General features: G+C 35.2%; 1 protein-coding gene across 1 annotated transcript in view; it reads right to left on the bottom strand.

Moving 5' to 3' along the window:
• LOC123525489 (ubiquitin-protein ligase E3C-like) overlaps positions 1 to 17,498 on the bottom strand; it is a 51,010-nt gene extending 33,512 nt beyond the window's left edge. The window contains exons 1-3 of the mRNA XM_045304579.2: positions 17,308 to 17,498; positions 1,247 to 1,300; positions 237 to 311 (exon numbers count right to left, since the gene is read on the bottom strand). Coding sequence (XP_045160514.2) covers positions 237 to 311; positions 1,247 to 1,300; positions 17,308 to 17,373 — 195 coding nt within the window. The 5' untranslated portion in view covers positions 17,374 to 17,498. The remainder of the gene's footprint in view (positions 1 to 236; positions 312 to 1,246; positions 1,301 to 17,307) is intronic.
• Between the last annotated feature and the right edge of the window lie 45 nt (positions 17,499 to 17,543).

Here is a 17,543-nt window from a genome sequence, read left to right as displayed (position 1 = left end):
ATTTGGTATCAACTGTTATGTTATTAATAGTTTGAAATTTTGATGTAGATCTGGAGGTGTGTCCCTTTAATGCATCACAATTACATCAAAATTTATAATTATGATTAATACTATTTGTGCTTTGCACTCTGGACACAGTGGAAATATGTATCATAATGTGTAAAGCCTACGTTGATTGTAAACTTTAAAAACATGTATCATCAAAATATTAGAAGTAATTTGTGAAATAGAAATACCTGTTTTTTCCTGACTCTGTATCCACGATAGAAACTCTGGATTTTAATAGCATTTTCAAGCATTAAACGTTGCTCCTACAAATAAACAATGAAAAATTACAACATAGTGTGATATTAGTTGTACACCCTGAAACTGTCATCAGTTTACATTTACTGTTTACATTTACTTTTTCTAATTTTTGTTTACCAGACTGCCACCTAATTTTGCAAGAACGAAAAAATTACAGATTACATATAAAATTCTGAATTTTGAAAATACAAAAAAAAAATGTACCTGGTATCACATATATCCACAGTAACTCCAACAACAAACATGTGCAAACTTTTCTCCCATTTTATATGAAAACATTTTTTAAAACAGATCTATTGATTTCATGCTATTAAACATAAGAGATTTTCAGAAGGTTTTGTGAGACAGAAACAACTGAGCCAAAATGCAACGAAGTATGCCCAAAACACTACTCAGAGACTTTGAGAATTATGTTTTGTAAACATCAATACTGTCATTATCTAAAAGAAGGGCAACAAAAAAACTACCACTGTCATATGTAATTACAATTACTAATATACTGATGATGGTCATAATGACATTTCAAAATGAAATGAACTTTTTATTTCTTGCTTAAATATATTTTATGTTTCGTTGTTTCCTCTTTGTACCAAAACTTTTTATTTTTCCATCGATGTCTACTGCAGAAATTTTTTTTCGATTTACTAATGTGTTATCAATATTTTACAGTTCATAATATCAAAATTTTCAATGACAGCCTTTAAAGCACTGTGGAGGACTGTCTGGATCAAAAACAGAAGTTAGAAATCTTTTACTCTTCAGTTAGTAATTTGCAAATAAATCAAGATTTCAAATACTGCTTCCAGTCGATAGCAACGTACAACATTATCAGTTTTCACAAATATGACTAAACAATGATGAATTTTATACAATTTTTAAAAATAACTCTTAATAAATGATAGTTAACAAGAATTAAATGCTTGTGCATATTTTAACATACCTCTCTTTTCTCCCTCTGTTCTTGAGCATTCTTCAGAAGTGTGTCTTTATCCTCCTAAAAACATGAACACAGAAAACAAGGCTTACTAAGGTTAAACTATATAATTATACAAATACTGCATCATTTGGTGGTGGGGAGGCTGCTCGTCATTTAACATAGCAAAAGTGTAAATTTTTCGATCTAATTGTCTATACTCAAATGTTGTTAAAGAGTGCAGTTGTTTGTGCCTTAGTTGAGCGCCGACAAAACCTGTGCTACAAATAAATGTGGAGCAGGTAATATATTCAAAGTTGTTTTTTCTTATTAAATTAATGTAATATTTAATGAAATAGTAACAGTCTAGGTGATGATTCCCCAACTTTGAGATAGGATAAACACTACAAAACAATCATCTGATTATCTATCAAAAGTATCATAAGTTAGAAATGGCTCATCCTAATCAGTAAAATTGGCACAAATAACATCTTGATATAATTTGTTATATTATGGTATCTAAATGCAAGGAAATCATGTCTTTTATGGTGCAATTTGTAAAAAACATTCACAAAACCTGGTCCCCTCCCGTACTCATCCCGTCAATATCTCATGTCGTCCCAATACCAGATGCCTTGCGACGCACCTGGATACTTTTGATTTTTTATTGGCAAATCGGTGAGAAACCGCTATAATGCGTCAATTTCAACTCACATTATTCAATAATACAAAAGATCTGCATTCTAGTCGTCCATATCCTAATATTTCTATTTATGAACTATTTGTCTAGATAAGCGGGTGTTTACAAATTTTATTGAACATAAACAACTAAATTTCATCATCGGTGACATCAAAAGGTATGAAATTTTATCATCGGTGTTGTCAAAAGGTATGTAGTGCACTGCATGTCGTCTGCTGTGAGAAATATCAGTCCTGTTTGAATATGTTCCTCTTATAAGATAACATTGATATATACCAGTTTTCAGATGCAATTTTCAGATACCACACAAACTTTCATTTATTTTTTTGTCAACTGAATAGAGAATTTTTGCCTTCACTTGGGAGGGAAAAAGCATACATTTTCAGCTGGGGACAAACCCCTTATAACGGAGTCAGTTTATGAAGGAAAAAAATCTTTGGTATAATTGGAAACTTGTGGCCTATATACCCCTTTAACTATGTCACTAAAGTAAACCCTGGGAGAGAAAATACCAAGGTCCCTACTGGGGCTTGAAACCTAGACCTCCTGATCCGTAGGCGGACACTCTCACCAAGTCCCTAAAGACTTAGCTATTGGAAGTGGCCTATAAAGCTACTATCACTATAGTCCAATTAATTTGACATCAGAACTGATTCTGAGATATTTTCGTGATAGGGCAGAATCCCTCTCTTTACGTCAAAACCAGTAAAGACCTTTTCTGTGATGAAAATAGATTTACCATTTAGTAGGCTGGTAACATTGCCCGATCGGGCTTTCGACATAAAAACTAATATTTCTTGAAAAATAATGAAAATATTTCTTTCAAACTTGGTCCATTTATTAAGCATAACATATGATGCATATTAAGATAGAAATAAGTTTGTTGCCTTCAGTTTTGTTAGAATTACTTCCCTTTTTCTGATTTTTATGATGCATAATTTTTGAAGTCCAAAAAAATTATGTTTTAATGCAATGTTTAAAACAGAAAAGGGTTCAATGGCTTTCTTATACTCCAAACTTGTGCGCCAATACCTTTATTCTACAATTTAGGGTTAATACTTTGTTTCTAGTGCAGATGTATGAACAATTTTTTTTACAGCTAACAATTTTCTATAATGTTGTAAGTGAAAGCACAGTAAAATGTATACATTCATGTACTAGCGCAATAATTTTGACCATTAGAAAGCCATTGAACCCTTTTTTGTTTTAAACTTAGTACTAGAACTTTTTTTTTTTGGACTTCAAAAATTATGAGTCATAAAAATCTGTATCTTCATTATTTTTCAAGAAATACTAGTTTTTCTGTTGAAAGCCCAATTGGGCAATGTTACCAGCCTATTTAGGTAAAAACACAATCAGGCAATATACTTAAACCAAGAAATCGTAAAACAAAATAAAACTGAATCATTTTACGGTTTGAACCAAAGAGCTATAAAAATAATACTTCTTTGTTTGAAATACTGTTGAAAAACGTCGTTAAACCCAAAACAAACAAACAAACAAATCTTTGTTTGAACATAACAGTTAAACACATTAAATTAACAAGAGATAACAGAGTGATCTTGGCGCCCATCAATGAGCCATTTTTGAATGTTCCAAATTTCAAGACTAGCTCAAAGTCAAAATCAAGGTCAAATTTCATTTCGGTACTCAACACTGTGCATGTGGTCCATGCATGTGGTCCAAATTTGAAAGCTGTAGCTTGAGAAATGTGAAAGTAGGTCACTAGATCAACTTCAAGGTCAAAGTTCATTTCGGTACACAAAACTATGCATGTGCTTCAAATCTGAAGACTGTAGTTTGAAAAATGTGAAATAGTGTATTCGCTTTGAGCCATATTTTGGGTCCCGTGCGATTGGAAAAAAGATTAATGGCGACATATACCAATCTGTTCCGTAATGTCTGAAGTTCATTCTAAGCCATGTCGCCAGTGTAAATTCTGCGACTGGACCGAGTTATGACGTCATCAAAAGGGAGGCCATTTTTTAAAAAAAATAAACATATCATAATGTTGAAATGATTGGTAGAGTTGCTTGTTTTTGTCGCTGAAAGTGAAGTTTGTTGTAGTTTACATCGTACACAAACATAATTATTTAGCATTTTGTTATTTCAAATAAAAGGAACGTCATTTATACAATATTAAAGATTTATTATGCCCAAATTTCATATTTGAATGAATATACGAACAATTATCGCATATCATTTACGGAATGTTTAAATACTACATACTAGTTAATGTGTAAGTAAACACAGTATGAACTTATTACGCTACTAAAACTCTGGAAGTTTGTTTGAAACAAATGGTTGTTACTTTACAGACATTTAATTTTGATTGCAGCATACACAGTTAGTTTATATATTTAGCAGGGATCAGCCTACAAGGCGATTTGAGCGATATACATGTAGTGGCTTTAAAGTCGGCCACTTCGCCTAATTATCGCCTCTGGGCGAAATCCAAATCGCCGAGTTTTTCAGCGAGTTATTATCTGTTTACTTAAAGTTGCAAAACTTGATGCATATTCTAGATTAAATTATCGATAAATCCATAGTCAACCCCGCCTACTCGCCTGTCAAACTTCAGCCAATCGTAGCGTTAATATCTAACAGTGTCAATCAATAATATTGTAAGCCGCCGCCATTTTGAAAATTTTCAATCGGCGTGTAAAAAGCCGATAAACTTAACGAGAGCATGATTTTATGCAACAATTGTATATTATTCTTTCATTTTATTGAAGATTACTTCAAAAATTATTTCAATTACCATAATTACGGTCAATTTCTGTAAATGAATGGCTCGGGTAATGTGGATAAAAAATGATTTCGCGGACGTCAGAACTGCCGTACAAAATATTGTAAAAAGATCGCCATTAACTACAAGTTTGGTATTATTTTCGAAAAAAAGAATAAATAAATAAATTAAATGTATAAATCTGAACAAGTTGGTGCAAAAATCAGGCATTATAAAAGTATGAGAATCGAAACATTAATGAAAATTTTCACGCCGTTTTGATCGTGCACCTGTTAAATTTACGAATTTCGGACATGTAAATTTCGGATAAAAATTTAAAGGCGACTTTTTCATAGCTAAGTTTATACTTTATTTAGAAATTCATGAAAATGATAATGCAAGAATCAATTTCCTTAAATAATTACTGTTTATAAGTTACAGCTAGACCCACAGAAAGTGGATATATATAGGCAAGAAACTGAATGCTATGCCGATGCTTCTTAAATTTCTCAACTTCTCCCTAAATTTTGTGGAGGGAGAAGTCACTTCTCCCTAAAATTTTGACCTAGGCTGATCCCTGATTTAGCTATTGGCCCATTCAAATTGACGTTTCCTCGCCAAACCCATCACTCTTCCGTAAAATATACACAGCATTCAGTGAAAACTGACATGATGTCTGTAGAGCATTTACAATCATTTAAGATATGTTTAAGCCGCTGTATGAAACACATCAATAAATCTGCTTCTAACATTTTCTTGAAATGCTTTAACATCTTTTCGTTAATATCTTCACTGTATTGTTTTAAAAATTATTGTTTTATACCTGTAAATATGTATCAAAATGTCCACAACAACATTAAGCTCCAGTAGCACAACTTTGCATGATATGAAAACTATGTACTGGTATGATATACTAAACATACGGTGGTAAAATGTGCCCTAGCGCTTATGCAACAGTCTCTGCCATTCAAGAATGCATTTAATATGATGATCGTGATTTCCCTGGCATAGACTGACTTTGCATCTTGGTAAAGAGATTGTGATAGAGCCGCGTCAGTAGGGACACAATGGATCGCGCTAAAATCAGATACAAAACGATTATTGTTGCTAAGGCAATAGAGTCAAACAAGACTGAAAACAAGAGGGCCATGATGGCCCTATATCGCTCACCTGTTATCATTGCACTTGAGGACAAGAAGGCCCTCAGTAAAAATATTTAAGTCCAAAGGACAGGAACAACAATGGGAAGAAATTAAACCCAAAAGAAAAAACAATTCTTACATGGTACAGATATGTCAAAATGCACCTAAAAATTGGAGGTACCATCCATGTTGTACCACAGAAAAGTGGTCTCGGTTTTTCCCTACGGCCAATAATAAAAAAGTTCCTAAAAATAAGCTATTTATAGTAATGTAAAAGGGAAGTAATTAAAAAAAATATTGTAAGTGAACAAAAGAAGGCTCTGCCAAATAAATCTGTTGACATAAATGAAATTTCAGATCAGTATCTTCATTAGTTTTGGAGATATACCCATTTTAATTTGAAATAAAGGGAGGTAATCTGATATAAAATCAGTCCATAGTTATCTACCCTGATTGTCTCAGTCCAACTAATGACAATTATGAAATTTCAAATAAGTCTCATAAGTACTTACTGATATAAATCCATTTTGATTACAATCAGGGGAGGTAATCAGATATAAAATAACTCTGGAACCTACCTACCTCTGATTTGTCATGGAATCTTAGATTTATTGTTGTTGAAGATATTTTGGAAGTTAGTATCAAATAAAACCATAATTGAAGTCTCTATATGGCTGCAAAAGCCAAAATAGCCAATTTTGGACCTTTAAGGGACCATAACTCTGGAACCCATGATGGAATTTGGCCAGTTCCAGAAAGGAACCAAGACCTTGTGGTGATACAAGTTGTGTGCAAGTTTGGTTAAAATCAAATCATAAATGAAGCTGCTATTGTGCAGACAAGGTCAAAATAGCTAATTTTGGCCTTTCAGGGGCCATAACTCTAGAACCCATAAAGGAATCTCGCCAGTTCAAGAAAGGAACCAAGATCTTATGGTGATACTAGCTGTGTGCAAGTTTGGTTAAAATAAAATCATAAATGAAGCTGCTATTGTGCAGACAAGGTCAAAATAGCTAATTCTGGCCCTTTCAGGGGCCATAACTCTGGAACCTATAATGGAATCTGGCCAGTTCAAGAAAGGAACCAAGATCTTATGGTGATACAAGTTGTGTGCCAGTTTGGTAAAAATCAAATCATAAATAAAGCTGCTATTGTGCAGACAAGGTCAAAATAGCTAATTTTGGCCCTTTCAGGGGCCATAACTCTGAAACCCATAATGGGAACTGGCCAGTTCAAGAAAGGAACTGAGATCTTATGGTGATACAAGTTGTGTGCAAGTTTGGTTAAAATAAAATCATAAATGAAACCACTATCGTGCAGACAAGAAATTGTTGACGGACGCACGGACGCACAGACGACGGACGAAGGGTGATCACAAAAGCTCACCTTTTCACTATGTGACAGGTGAGCTAATAAATAAATGCCACTAGTACTAACAAGAAGTGTTATAATGATTATTTTAGGAAACAAGAGCACCGCAATGTGGAGCAATATACGCCCGAAGTTATGACATGCGACCCCTAAGTGTAACCTTGACCTTGAAGCCAGTCATCCGAAACATGCGCTCTGCATGTCGTCTCGATGTGGTGAACATTTGTGCCAAGTGTTTTTAAAATCCTTCAAGTAGTTCAAGAGTTACAGAGCGGACACGAAACAAGAGTCATATGACATTTGATCCATACGTGTGATTTTGACCTTGAACTGTTTCATCCAAAACATGGGCTCTGCATGTCATCTCGATGTGGTGAACATTTTTGTCAAGTTTCTTCGAAATTCTTCAAAGGGTTCAAGAGTTATAGAGCGGACACGAAATTGCTTACAGACGGACGGACGGATAGACAGACTAACACCTGCGTCTTAATACAATATGCCCCCTTTGGGCGTATAACAAGCTTGTTTGTTTTCTGTCAAGACAGGCAATCGCAAATGTAAGCTGTTGAAAGAGGCCAATGCTCTGTGGGTGAAAAATTACAAACGGCAATCAAAACGTTTTACAATATTTCAAATACGTTTAAATTCTGCAATAAACACAAAATATGCCAAACTTATAATTGTCGATGAAACGAATACATAGCAATTCAGTTTTTTTTAACGGAAAGGTTACCATGCAAGAGCTTTCCTCTACAGCTAAAATCTTTAAGGAACAAGGCAGTCTGAAAGACAGCTAAAATCCCCCACCACTGGTATGGATAGTGAAAGGGTAAACCTTTGACCTTGACCTTGAACTGACATGGCTGACCCATGAATTCTGCACATCGTCTAGATGAGGTGATCATTTGACCCAAGTTTCATGAAAATCCTAAAAGGGGTTTAGGAGATACAGAGCTCAAACCTTTGACCTTGAGTTGTGACCTTGACCTTGAGTTGACATAGCTGACTCATGAGTTCTTGATGAGGTGATCATTTGACCCAAGTTTAATGTAAATCCTTCAAGGGGTTTAGGAGATACAGAATGGATACAAAATAGAAGGCTCAAACTTTTGACCATGAGTTGTGACCTTGACCTTAAGCCGACATGGCTGCCTCATGAGTTCTGCACATCGTCTTGATGAGGTGATCATTTAATCCAAGTTTCATAATTATCCTTCAAGAGGTTTAAGAGATACAGAGCGGACATGAAATGGTAGGCTCAAACCTTTGACCTTGAGTTGTGACCTTGACATTGAGCTGACATGGCTGACTCATGGGTTCCGCACATTGTCTTGATGAGGTGATCATTTGATTCAAGTTTCATGATTATCCTTCAAGGGGTTTAAGAGATACAGAGCGGACACGAAATGGAGGCTATTGTATAGCAAATACCAAACATTTTCAACAAGAAAATAATTTGTTGAAATAAAGTGGGTGGGGTAAGATATATTTTTATTATTTCACATTATTTAATTGTTTATATACTTCAATATTGTTATTATATTGACAAAAAATATTCTAGGATGGAAAGCCGAAGATAATAAGATGAAGTTTTGCTGTGTAACATAAATAAATAATGAATTACGCAAGGTTATATTTTCAAACTTGGCCGCCATTTTGATGACGTCATAGATCGGCCCAGTCACGGAACTAGGACTGGCGACGTCTTTTTGAGACATTCAGACATGGTCTAACCGTTTGGTATATGTCGCCATTAATCTTTTTTCCGATCGCACAGGATCCCCGTTCTGAATACACTAAAAGTAGGTACTAGGTAAAAATCCATGTCAGATTTCAATTCAGAACACAAAACTATGCATGTGGTCCAAATTTGAAGCCTGTAGCTTCATAAATGTGAGAAGCTTCATAAATGTGAGAGTAGGTCATTAGGTCAAAATCAATGTCAAATTTCATTTCGGAACACAAAACTATGCATTTGGTCCAAATTTGAAGCCTATACCTTCAAAAATGTGAAAGTAGGTCACTAGGTCAATGTCAAGGGCAAAGTTTGTTTCGGTATACAAACCTATGCATGTGGTCCAAATTTGAAGGCTGTAGCTACAGAAATGTGAAAGAAGGTCACTAGGTCAAGATCAAGGTCAACTCATGTCAAGGTTCATCTTGCCACTCAAAACTATACATGTGGTCCAAATTTGAATGTTGTAGGTTATGGACATGAAGATTTTAAAAGTTTTTTTCCAATATAAGTTTATATGAACCATGTGACCCCTGAGGTGGGGCCATATTTGACCCTAGGGGGATAATTTGAACGAACTTTGTAGAGAACCACTAGATGATGCTACATTACAAATATCAAAGCCCTAGGCTTTGTGGTTTGGACAAGAGGATTTTCAAAGTTTTTCCCTATATTAGTCTATGTAAACCATGTGACCCCTAGGGCAGGGCCATATTTGACCCTAGGGGAATAGTTTGAAGAATCTTAGTAGAGAACCACTAGATGATCTCACATACAAAATATCAAAGTCCTAGGCCCTGTGGTTTTAGACAAGAGGTTTTTCAAAGTTTTCCCTATATAAGTCTATAGAAACCATGTGACCGCCTGGGGCGGGGCCATATTTGACCCCAGGGAAATAATTTGAACAATCTTGGTAGAGGACCACTAGATGATGCTACATTACAAATATCAAAGCCCTAGGCTTTGTGGTTTGGACAAGAAGATTTTCAAAGTTTTTCCCTATATTAGTCTATGTAAATTATAAAAATAAACAAACGGCCATAACTCACTCAAAAATTGTTGAACCAGTCTGATTTTCAGAGAGACACAACTAGGGTACCAATACATCATTGTGACAAAGTTGGGTCAAAATCCCCCCCCCCCCCCCCCCCCCCGGCGTAGTTTCTGAGGAGATGCGATAACGAGAAATTATTAACGGACGGACAGAAGGACGACGGACCATGGACGAAGAGTGATTTGAATAGCCCACCATCTAATGATGGTGGGCTAATAAAGCATAAACACTATATGTTTCATTTGGCTACCTCGCTGTACTTACATGTCCGCCACTACACTCAGTACAGCTGACAGTGAAGTTGGTCGTTATTGATCACGTGACATCAGATCAGAGCCATTTACAAGAGGACAATGATGGTCCTGAATCGCTCACCTGTCCCCACATGACCCAGTTTTGAACTGAGTATGACGTCGTTTTTTCTATTATTTGACATAGTGACCTAGTTTTTGACCTCATGTGACCCAGTTTTGAACCTGACCTAGATATCATCAAGGTGAACATTCTCACAAATTTTCATGAAGATCTCATGAAAAATATGGCTTCTAGAGAGGTCACAAGGTTTTTCTATTTTCATATCTACTGACCTAGTTTTTGACCGTACGTGTCCCAGTTTCAAACTTTACCTAGATATCATCAAGGTTAACTTTCAGACCAATTTTCATGAAGATCCATTGAAAAATATGGCCTCTAGAGAGGTCACAAGGTTTTTCTACTTTTAGACCAAATGACCTAGTGTTTGACCGCAGTTGACATAGTTTCAAACTTGACCTAGATATCATCAAGATGAACATTCAGACCAACTTTCATACAGATCCCATGAAAAATATGGCCTATAGAAAGGTCACAAGGTTTTTTTATCATTTGACCTACTGACCTAGTTTTTGAAAGCATGTGACCCAGTTTCGAACTTGATCTAGATATCATCAAGATGAACATTCAGACCAACTTTCATAAAGATCCCATGAAAAATGTGACCTCTAGAGTGGTCACAAGGTTTTCTTATTATTTGACCTACTGACCTAGTTTTTGAAAGCACGTGACCCAGTTTCAAACTTGACCTAGATATCATCAAGGTGAACATTCTGACCAATTTTCATGAAGATCTTGTGAAATATATGGCCTCTAGAGAGGTCACAAGGTTTTTCTATTTTTAGATCTACTGACCTAGTTTTTGAAGGTACGTGACCCAGTTTCGAACTTGACCTAGATATCATCAAAATGAACATTCTGACCAACTTTCATAAAGACCCCATGAAAAATGTGACCTCTAGAGTGGTCACAAGCAAAAGTTTACAGACGCACGCACGCACGGAGGACGGACACCGCGCGATCACAAAAGCTCACCTTGTCACTTTGTGACAGGTGAGCTAAAAATATGGCCTATAGAGAGGTCACAAGGTTTTTTTATCATTTGACCTACTGACCTAGTTTTTGACAGCACGTGACCCAGTTTCGAAACTGACCTAGATATCATCAAGGTGAACATTCTGACTAATTTTCATGAAGATCCATTGAAAAGTATGGCCTCTAGAGAGGTCACAAGGTTTTTCTATTTTTAGATCTACTGACCTAGTTTTGGAACGCACATGATCCAGTTTCGAACTTGACTTAGATATCATCAAGATGATCACTCAGACCAACTTTCATAAAGATCCCATGAAAAATGTGACCTCTAGAGTGGTCACAAGCAAAAGTTTACGGACGGCCGCATGCACACACGGACGACGGACGCTGCGTGATCACAAAAGCTCACCTTGTCACTTTGTGCATGTGAGCTAAAAATGTGTGTAAACTTTGAAGCGCGTTGTTTAAAAGAGTGACAAACTTGTGTTTTGCATGAATAAACATCAAATGAATGGAAGGAAAAAATGGATATTCTTTCCTGGTATCTTAAAATTTCACTAATATTTTTTTTTTTAAATTTAGTTAAAATGCGATTTAAAAATCGCCGTGAAGAATCCTCGCGGAGGGTTCACCACAGAAAAGGTCCTTCCTATGTTATATGTAGAGGAGAGATATTGACTAGTGCAAAAATTATAAATCACAATTTATCGCAACTTTCGTACAAAACTACAATTAGTTGGGCTACTATCACTACAGCACTGATGGGAATCTGTACATCCTATTATTTTCAAAGAATGATCTGTATTATTTTCTTTACTGTAATTCATACACTATTTGTGTAATGCAGCATTATGGCAAATAATCAGGTCCCAGAAAAGTCACAAATTAGCTATATATATACATCTAGCTATAAAACTAATACATGTAACTATAATGCAAAATATGTCAAAATCAAATGCAAAGTGGTTATAATTGCGTCCAAATGGTTTATAAGACGAAAGACAATAACACAAAACCAAGATCTTTGCGGTCATATTTTCAATAAATGCAGCAGTATTTTGCGATAAATCATTGGTGAATGTTTCACTGTGAAAATCATCATAGCACAAGACAAATTTAGAAATGACTTATCGCAGAAATTCGCAACATGTATTGAAACTGAAACTGCATACTGATCTTCATTCTTTGTGAATGTCTTTTGTCTCATTAACCGCAGTGATTATTTTTTTTTTAAATATAATCACATACCATAAAAATATCACAGAACCCCTAGTCTAAAATAAATAAATATCACCAAGAAGTTAAGACTATAAAATGTACTTCATACCATACCAGTCTAATTTTAATTATTTTTTCTAATATTCTAAATTGAAACTAATTCTGTAGACTGTAAGTAGTGACCAGACATTTTGCTTGGAAAGCCCATGAAAGTCAAAAAAGACTTATTTCCAATGGGGTCCATGACTGGGTCTAACAAACACATACATTTACACATACAAACAAACAACAGAGAACAAATAGAAGAAGGGCAAGGTCAAGACGGCAGCATAATTGAAATTCAAGGCTAATAAACAAAACAGGAAACTGTACCGTACTTTCGGTAGAAAATCCTGTTAAAAGTATTTGACTGAAATGGTTAAAGTACCAACTTAAAACACAAGTATTACTTAGAACTATAAAATTTCATGCTGTTTCAACAATTGATGTGAGTATAAGTATTTACTAAGCAAGTATCTTTTTACTTCCCTTTTAAACCTGTGCTGTCCTCTAACAGATTGTACTCTCTCAGGAAGTGAATTCCATACTAAAATACTGTTATAACAAGTGAATGAAGTATTGCCATGTAATACAAAGTCCCCTGCTGGAAGGCACCTAATTTTCTGAGTCTCTACTGCAGTATAACATAATGAACTGATATCTGTCAATGATGTATAAACAATATTGTACTATGTATACAATATGTTATAACAGAACACTTGGATAAAAAATCTGTATATATAAAAACCTACAGTTGTTTTCATATGGCTTTTTTTTTTGGCAGATTATCAAAAAGGTAATTCATATAATCATATAAGTTATTTATAGTAACAACAAAGGGAAATTAATCCTAAAAAAAAAAAATTCTATATAATGTAAGAACACAAGAGATCTTTTACCAGGTACAGATAGGTCAAAATACACCTAAAAATTGGATGTAACATGTATGTTGTACCTCAGAAAACTTGTCTCGATTTTTCCCTACGGCCAATTACAAATAAGTTACAATATAATCTATTTATAGTAACAACAAAGGGACGTAATTCTAAAAACAAGGGTGCTTCATGGTGGTGAACATTTGTGCCAAGTTACATCAAATCCCTCCATGCATGAAGAAGAAATGCTCTGGACAGTCATTCTTGAATTTGACCTTTGACCTCTAAGTGTGACCTTGATCTTAGATCTGGGGACCTGGTTCTTGCGCATAACAATCCGTCTCAAGGTAGCGAACATTTATGCCAAGTTATATCGAAATCCCTCCATGCAGGAAGAAGAAATGTTCCAGACAAAGTCATTCTTGTATCTGACCTTTGGCCTCTATGTGTTACCGGTACCTTGACCTTAGACATAGGGAGCAGGTTCTTGCACATGACACTCCGTTTCATGGTAGTAAACATTTGTGCCAAGTAATATTAAAATCCCTTTAAGGGTGACAGACTGGACAGGAAAAAAGCCCTTTTGGCCTTTGACTTCCAAGTGTGACCTTGACCTTGCAGCTAAGGGACACATTGTCTCATCCAGGGTAATATTTGTGCAAAGTGATATTCAAATCCTCTTTTGCATGACAAAGTTATAGAGTGGACAGGAAAAAAGTCTCATTGACCTTTGTTCTCCAAGTGTGACCTTGACCTTTAAGCTAGGGTTCTGAGTGTTGTGCATGACATGTTGTCTCAACATGGGGAATATTTATGCCAAGTAATATTAAAATCCCTTGATGGATGACAGAGTTCTGGACCGGACAGGTAAACAAGAGCTGTCGGAGGACAGCAACGCTCGACTATTCAACAGCCTTGTCAATTGAATGAATACAAGTTGAAAAAGGGGCATAATTTTGTAAAATGCAAAGTAGAGGTATTGAACCTCTGTACTGCATGTCATATCATGACAGCGAACAAGTGTGTGAAGTTTCAATCCTTTCCAATTTGTGGATACTGAGATACCAGCTTACATACAAAAACTTAACAAAAAGGTGCTAAGTCAAAGGGGCATAATTTTGTAAAAATGCCAAGTAGAGTTATGGGACCTTCACTGCATGTTAGATCATGACAGTGAACAAGTGTGTGAAGTTTCAATCCATTCCAATTAGTGGATACTGAGATATCAGATTACATACAAAAATTTAACCAAAAACTGCTAAGTCGAAAAAGGGGCATAATTTTGAAAAAAAAGAGAGTAGAGTTATGGGACTTGCTTAGTGCATGTCAAATCATGATAGTGAAGAAGTATGTGAAGTTTCAATCCATTCCCATTAGTAACTACTGAGATACCAGCTTACATACAAAACCTTAACCAAAAATTTCTAAGTCGAAAAAGGGGCATAATTTTGTAAAAAAGCAAAATAGAGTTATGGAATCTGTGCAATGTAGATCAGTTCATCACAGTGAATAAGTGTGTGAAGTTTCAATCCATTCCCACAAGTGGTTACTGAGTTACCAGCTTACATACAAAACCTTAACCAAAAATTTCTAAGTCGAAAAAGGGGCATAATTTTGTAAAAAAGCAAAATAGAGTTATGGAACCTGTGCAATGTAAGTCAGTTTGTCACAGTCAATAAGTGTGTGAAGTTTCAATCCATTCCCACAAGTGGTTACTGAGATACCAGCTTACATACAAAACCTTAACCAAAATCGGGACGCGGACGCGGATGCGGACGCCGACGCCGACGCCAACGCATGGGCGAGTGCAATAGCTCACTATTCTATGAATAGTCGAGCTAAAAAACCCCAATTAACCTTTGACCTCAAACTGTGACCTTGACCTTTAAGCTAGGGATCCGGGGTTTGCGCATGACACATTCAAAACTGGAGGTGTTTTATCAACATAAATTAAACACGCAAACGCAAAACTTAGAAACAAAATCCAAAATTTTATATTATTTTCTATTCTAATTTTAACTTCAAAAACCTAAAAGGATAAAATATATTGTATTTTAACAACTTTTAACAAGTAGCACATTAATTTTCAAGATTTACTGGTAGACATTCAAATGAATTACAAATTTAAGGCATCCCCTAGTGAAATTTAGAGAATTTATTTTTCAATATTTCCTTCCTAGGTGGCTGATTCTTAATAGTCCTTGCAAAAATAGATTAAACTTTTGTTTACACTCCACTTACATAGAAGGTTTTCCCCACAATTACAACTATATAGGAGAGATCGCCGTGAAGTCACGCGTTAACACCTGTTTATCTGAAGGTGGGCAAAACAAATGTTTTTACATTGTTTGTGTATGGGATCGGAATTTTTAATTTTTAATAACTTTTTCGCTCATTTATGGATTTAAAAAATTCAATAAGTTTTGAAATGCTTACGATTTTCATATTTTCTCATTTTAATATCTTTTTAAAATGAATACCCATTTTAAATGACATATGATTTTAATAGCGACGTAGCGATGCTCCAAACTTTTAGAAAAAACACTGTAACTTAAGCGTTCATAAATAATCCATTTTATTTTGAAATAATAATTAAAAGTAATCAATAAATTGCTTGTTTTATATCCTTTCCATTGATCAAAAAGTTATTGATATCATTTGTGGTTTAAGAAAGTTTAAGCAGTTAGAAAAACATCACTGTTTACAAAAAACATGGACGCTCGGCGTCTGCCCACCCGATCTTTGTTTTATCAGTTCTAAAAATAGAAAATACAATGGATTTGTGTGTGTTCGGGAGAAAAAATCGGGTCGCGAAAATATGTGACATTTGATTTTAATGGTATCTGTCAACAAGGTTTTGGTACTTTATTCAATAAATGTTGATGTATAAATGTGTTTTGGGAGGTTTTTACATACAAAACATACGATTTCCTTGCAGAATCATGCATTTTATTTTTACCAAGGTGCAGATGACAGTCACGTTCTAAAAATAGTTACGGGTTGGTTTTTCCAACAATTTTTTATGTGATTTCATTACCAAACAAAACTTTTCTATGAATAATCAAAAATTCATTTCAGCTGGGAGTTTTTTGCTTCAAATTGGTTAAAAAAATGGAGCCTAATTCGCATTGAGAAATTTTATTATGGGCCGATATTTGGCCCCGTGAGACAGGTGGAAAAGGCCATGCTTATCAAAACAAACAATTAATCATGTTATCAAAATTCAGCTGTGAAAAACAAGTCTTTCCTCCAGCTACATGTGTGTCAAACATGTATAATACACAATAGTCGGTGACGCTTTGATTTACTGTGTAAACACATCTGGCAGTCCTCAGTAATTATCAACCAAGTCATAAAAGAGCTAAAAGTGCCGCGAGGAAAAAATTCTAAAAATTGATTTTTTTGAAAAGTGGGAGAATTATGGTTTTGGTCGCGAGACAGGAGGCAAGGTGAAAAAATCGGGATTTTGACCCTCCCGCGTGAAAGATCACATGAATGATGGGGAACATTTGTGCCAAGTAGGCCTAATATTAAAATCCCTTCATGGATGACAGAGTTATGGACCGGACATGATATTGCGGATGGAAGGACGGATGGAAAAGTGCATTCCTATTCAACCAGTAGGGGACTAATAAAAAGTATCGGCTATAACCGAATTTACATATGGCACATAAAAATTATAACTATTTTTCCTTACAGTACTGTATGTATGGGATAACATCTATTTTATATTGACATATTTTGAACAGTTGTTATTGGTTTTATAGCTATTCCTAGCTATATGTAGCTAGATTTAGCTATATAGCTAATTTGTGACTTTTCTGGGACCTGATAATCATACCCCACCCTCTAATCTCTTCAAAGCAAACAGAAACTTGCCTTTTTGCTAGCTCCTCTCAAGGACTGCTGCGGCTTCCTCCTAAAATCGCCCTCAAAACTGTACATGACCGTCTATAATTCTGACACTGGATATCTTTCTGAAACAAATTCTCAAATAGATTTTAAGAAAATTCTTTCTATTTTGGTTTATCATGCACTGTCTGTCAAAATACTACAATGGTTGTAACAAGGAATTTGATTGGCTTTAGGAGTTTTCAAAACCCAATAAGATTTTC

This window comes from Mercenaria mercenaria, chromosome 3 (assembly GCF_021730395.1).
Source record: "Mercenaria mercenaria strain notata chromosome 3, MADL_Memer_1, whole genome shotgun sequence".
Classification (NCBI taxonomy): Eukaryota; Metazoa; Mollusca; class Bivalvia; order Venerida; family Veneridae; genus Mercenaria; species Mercenaria mercenaria.
This window is presented reverse-complemented; position numbering and strand designations above follow the sequence as displayed.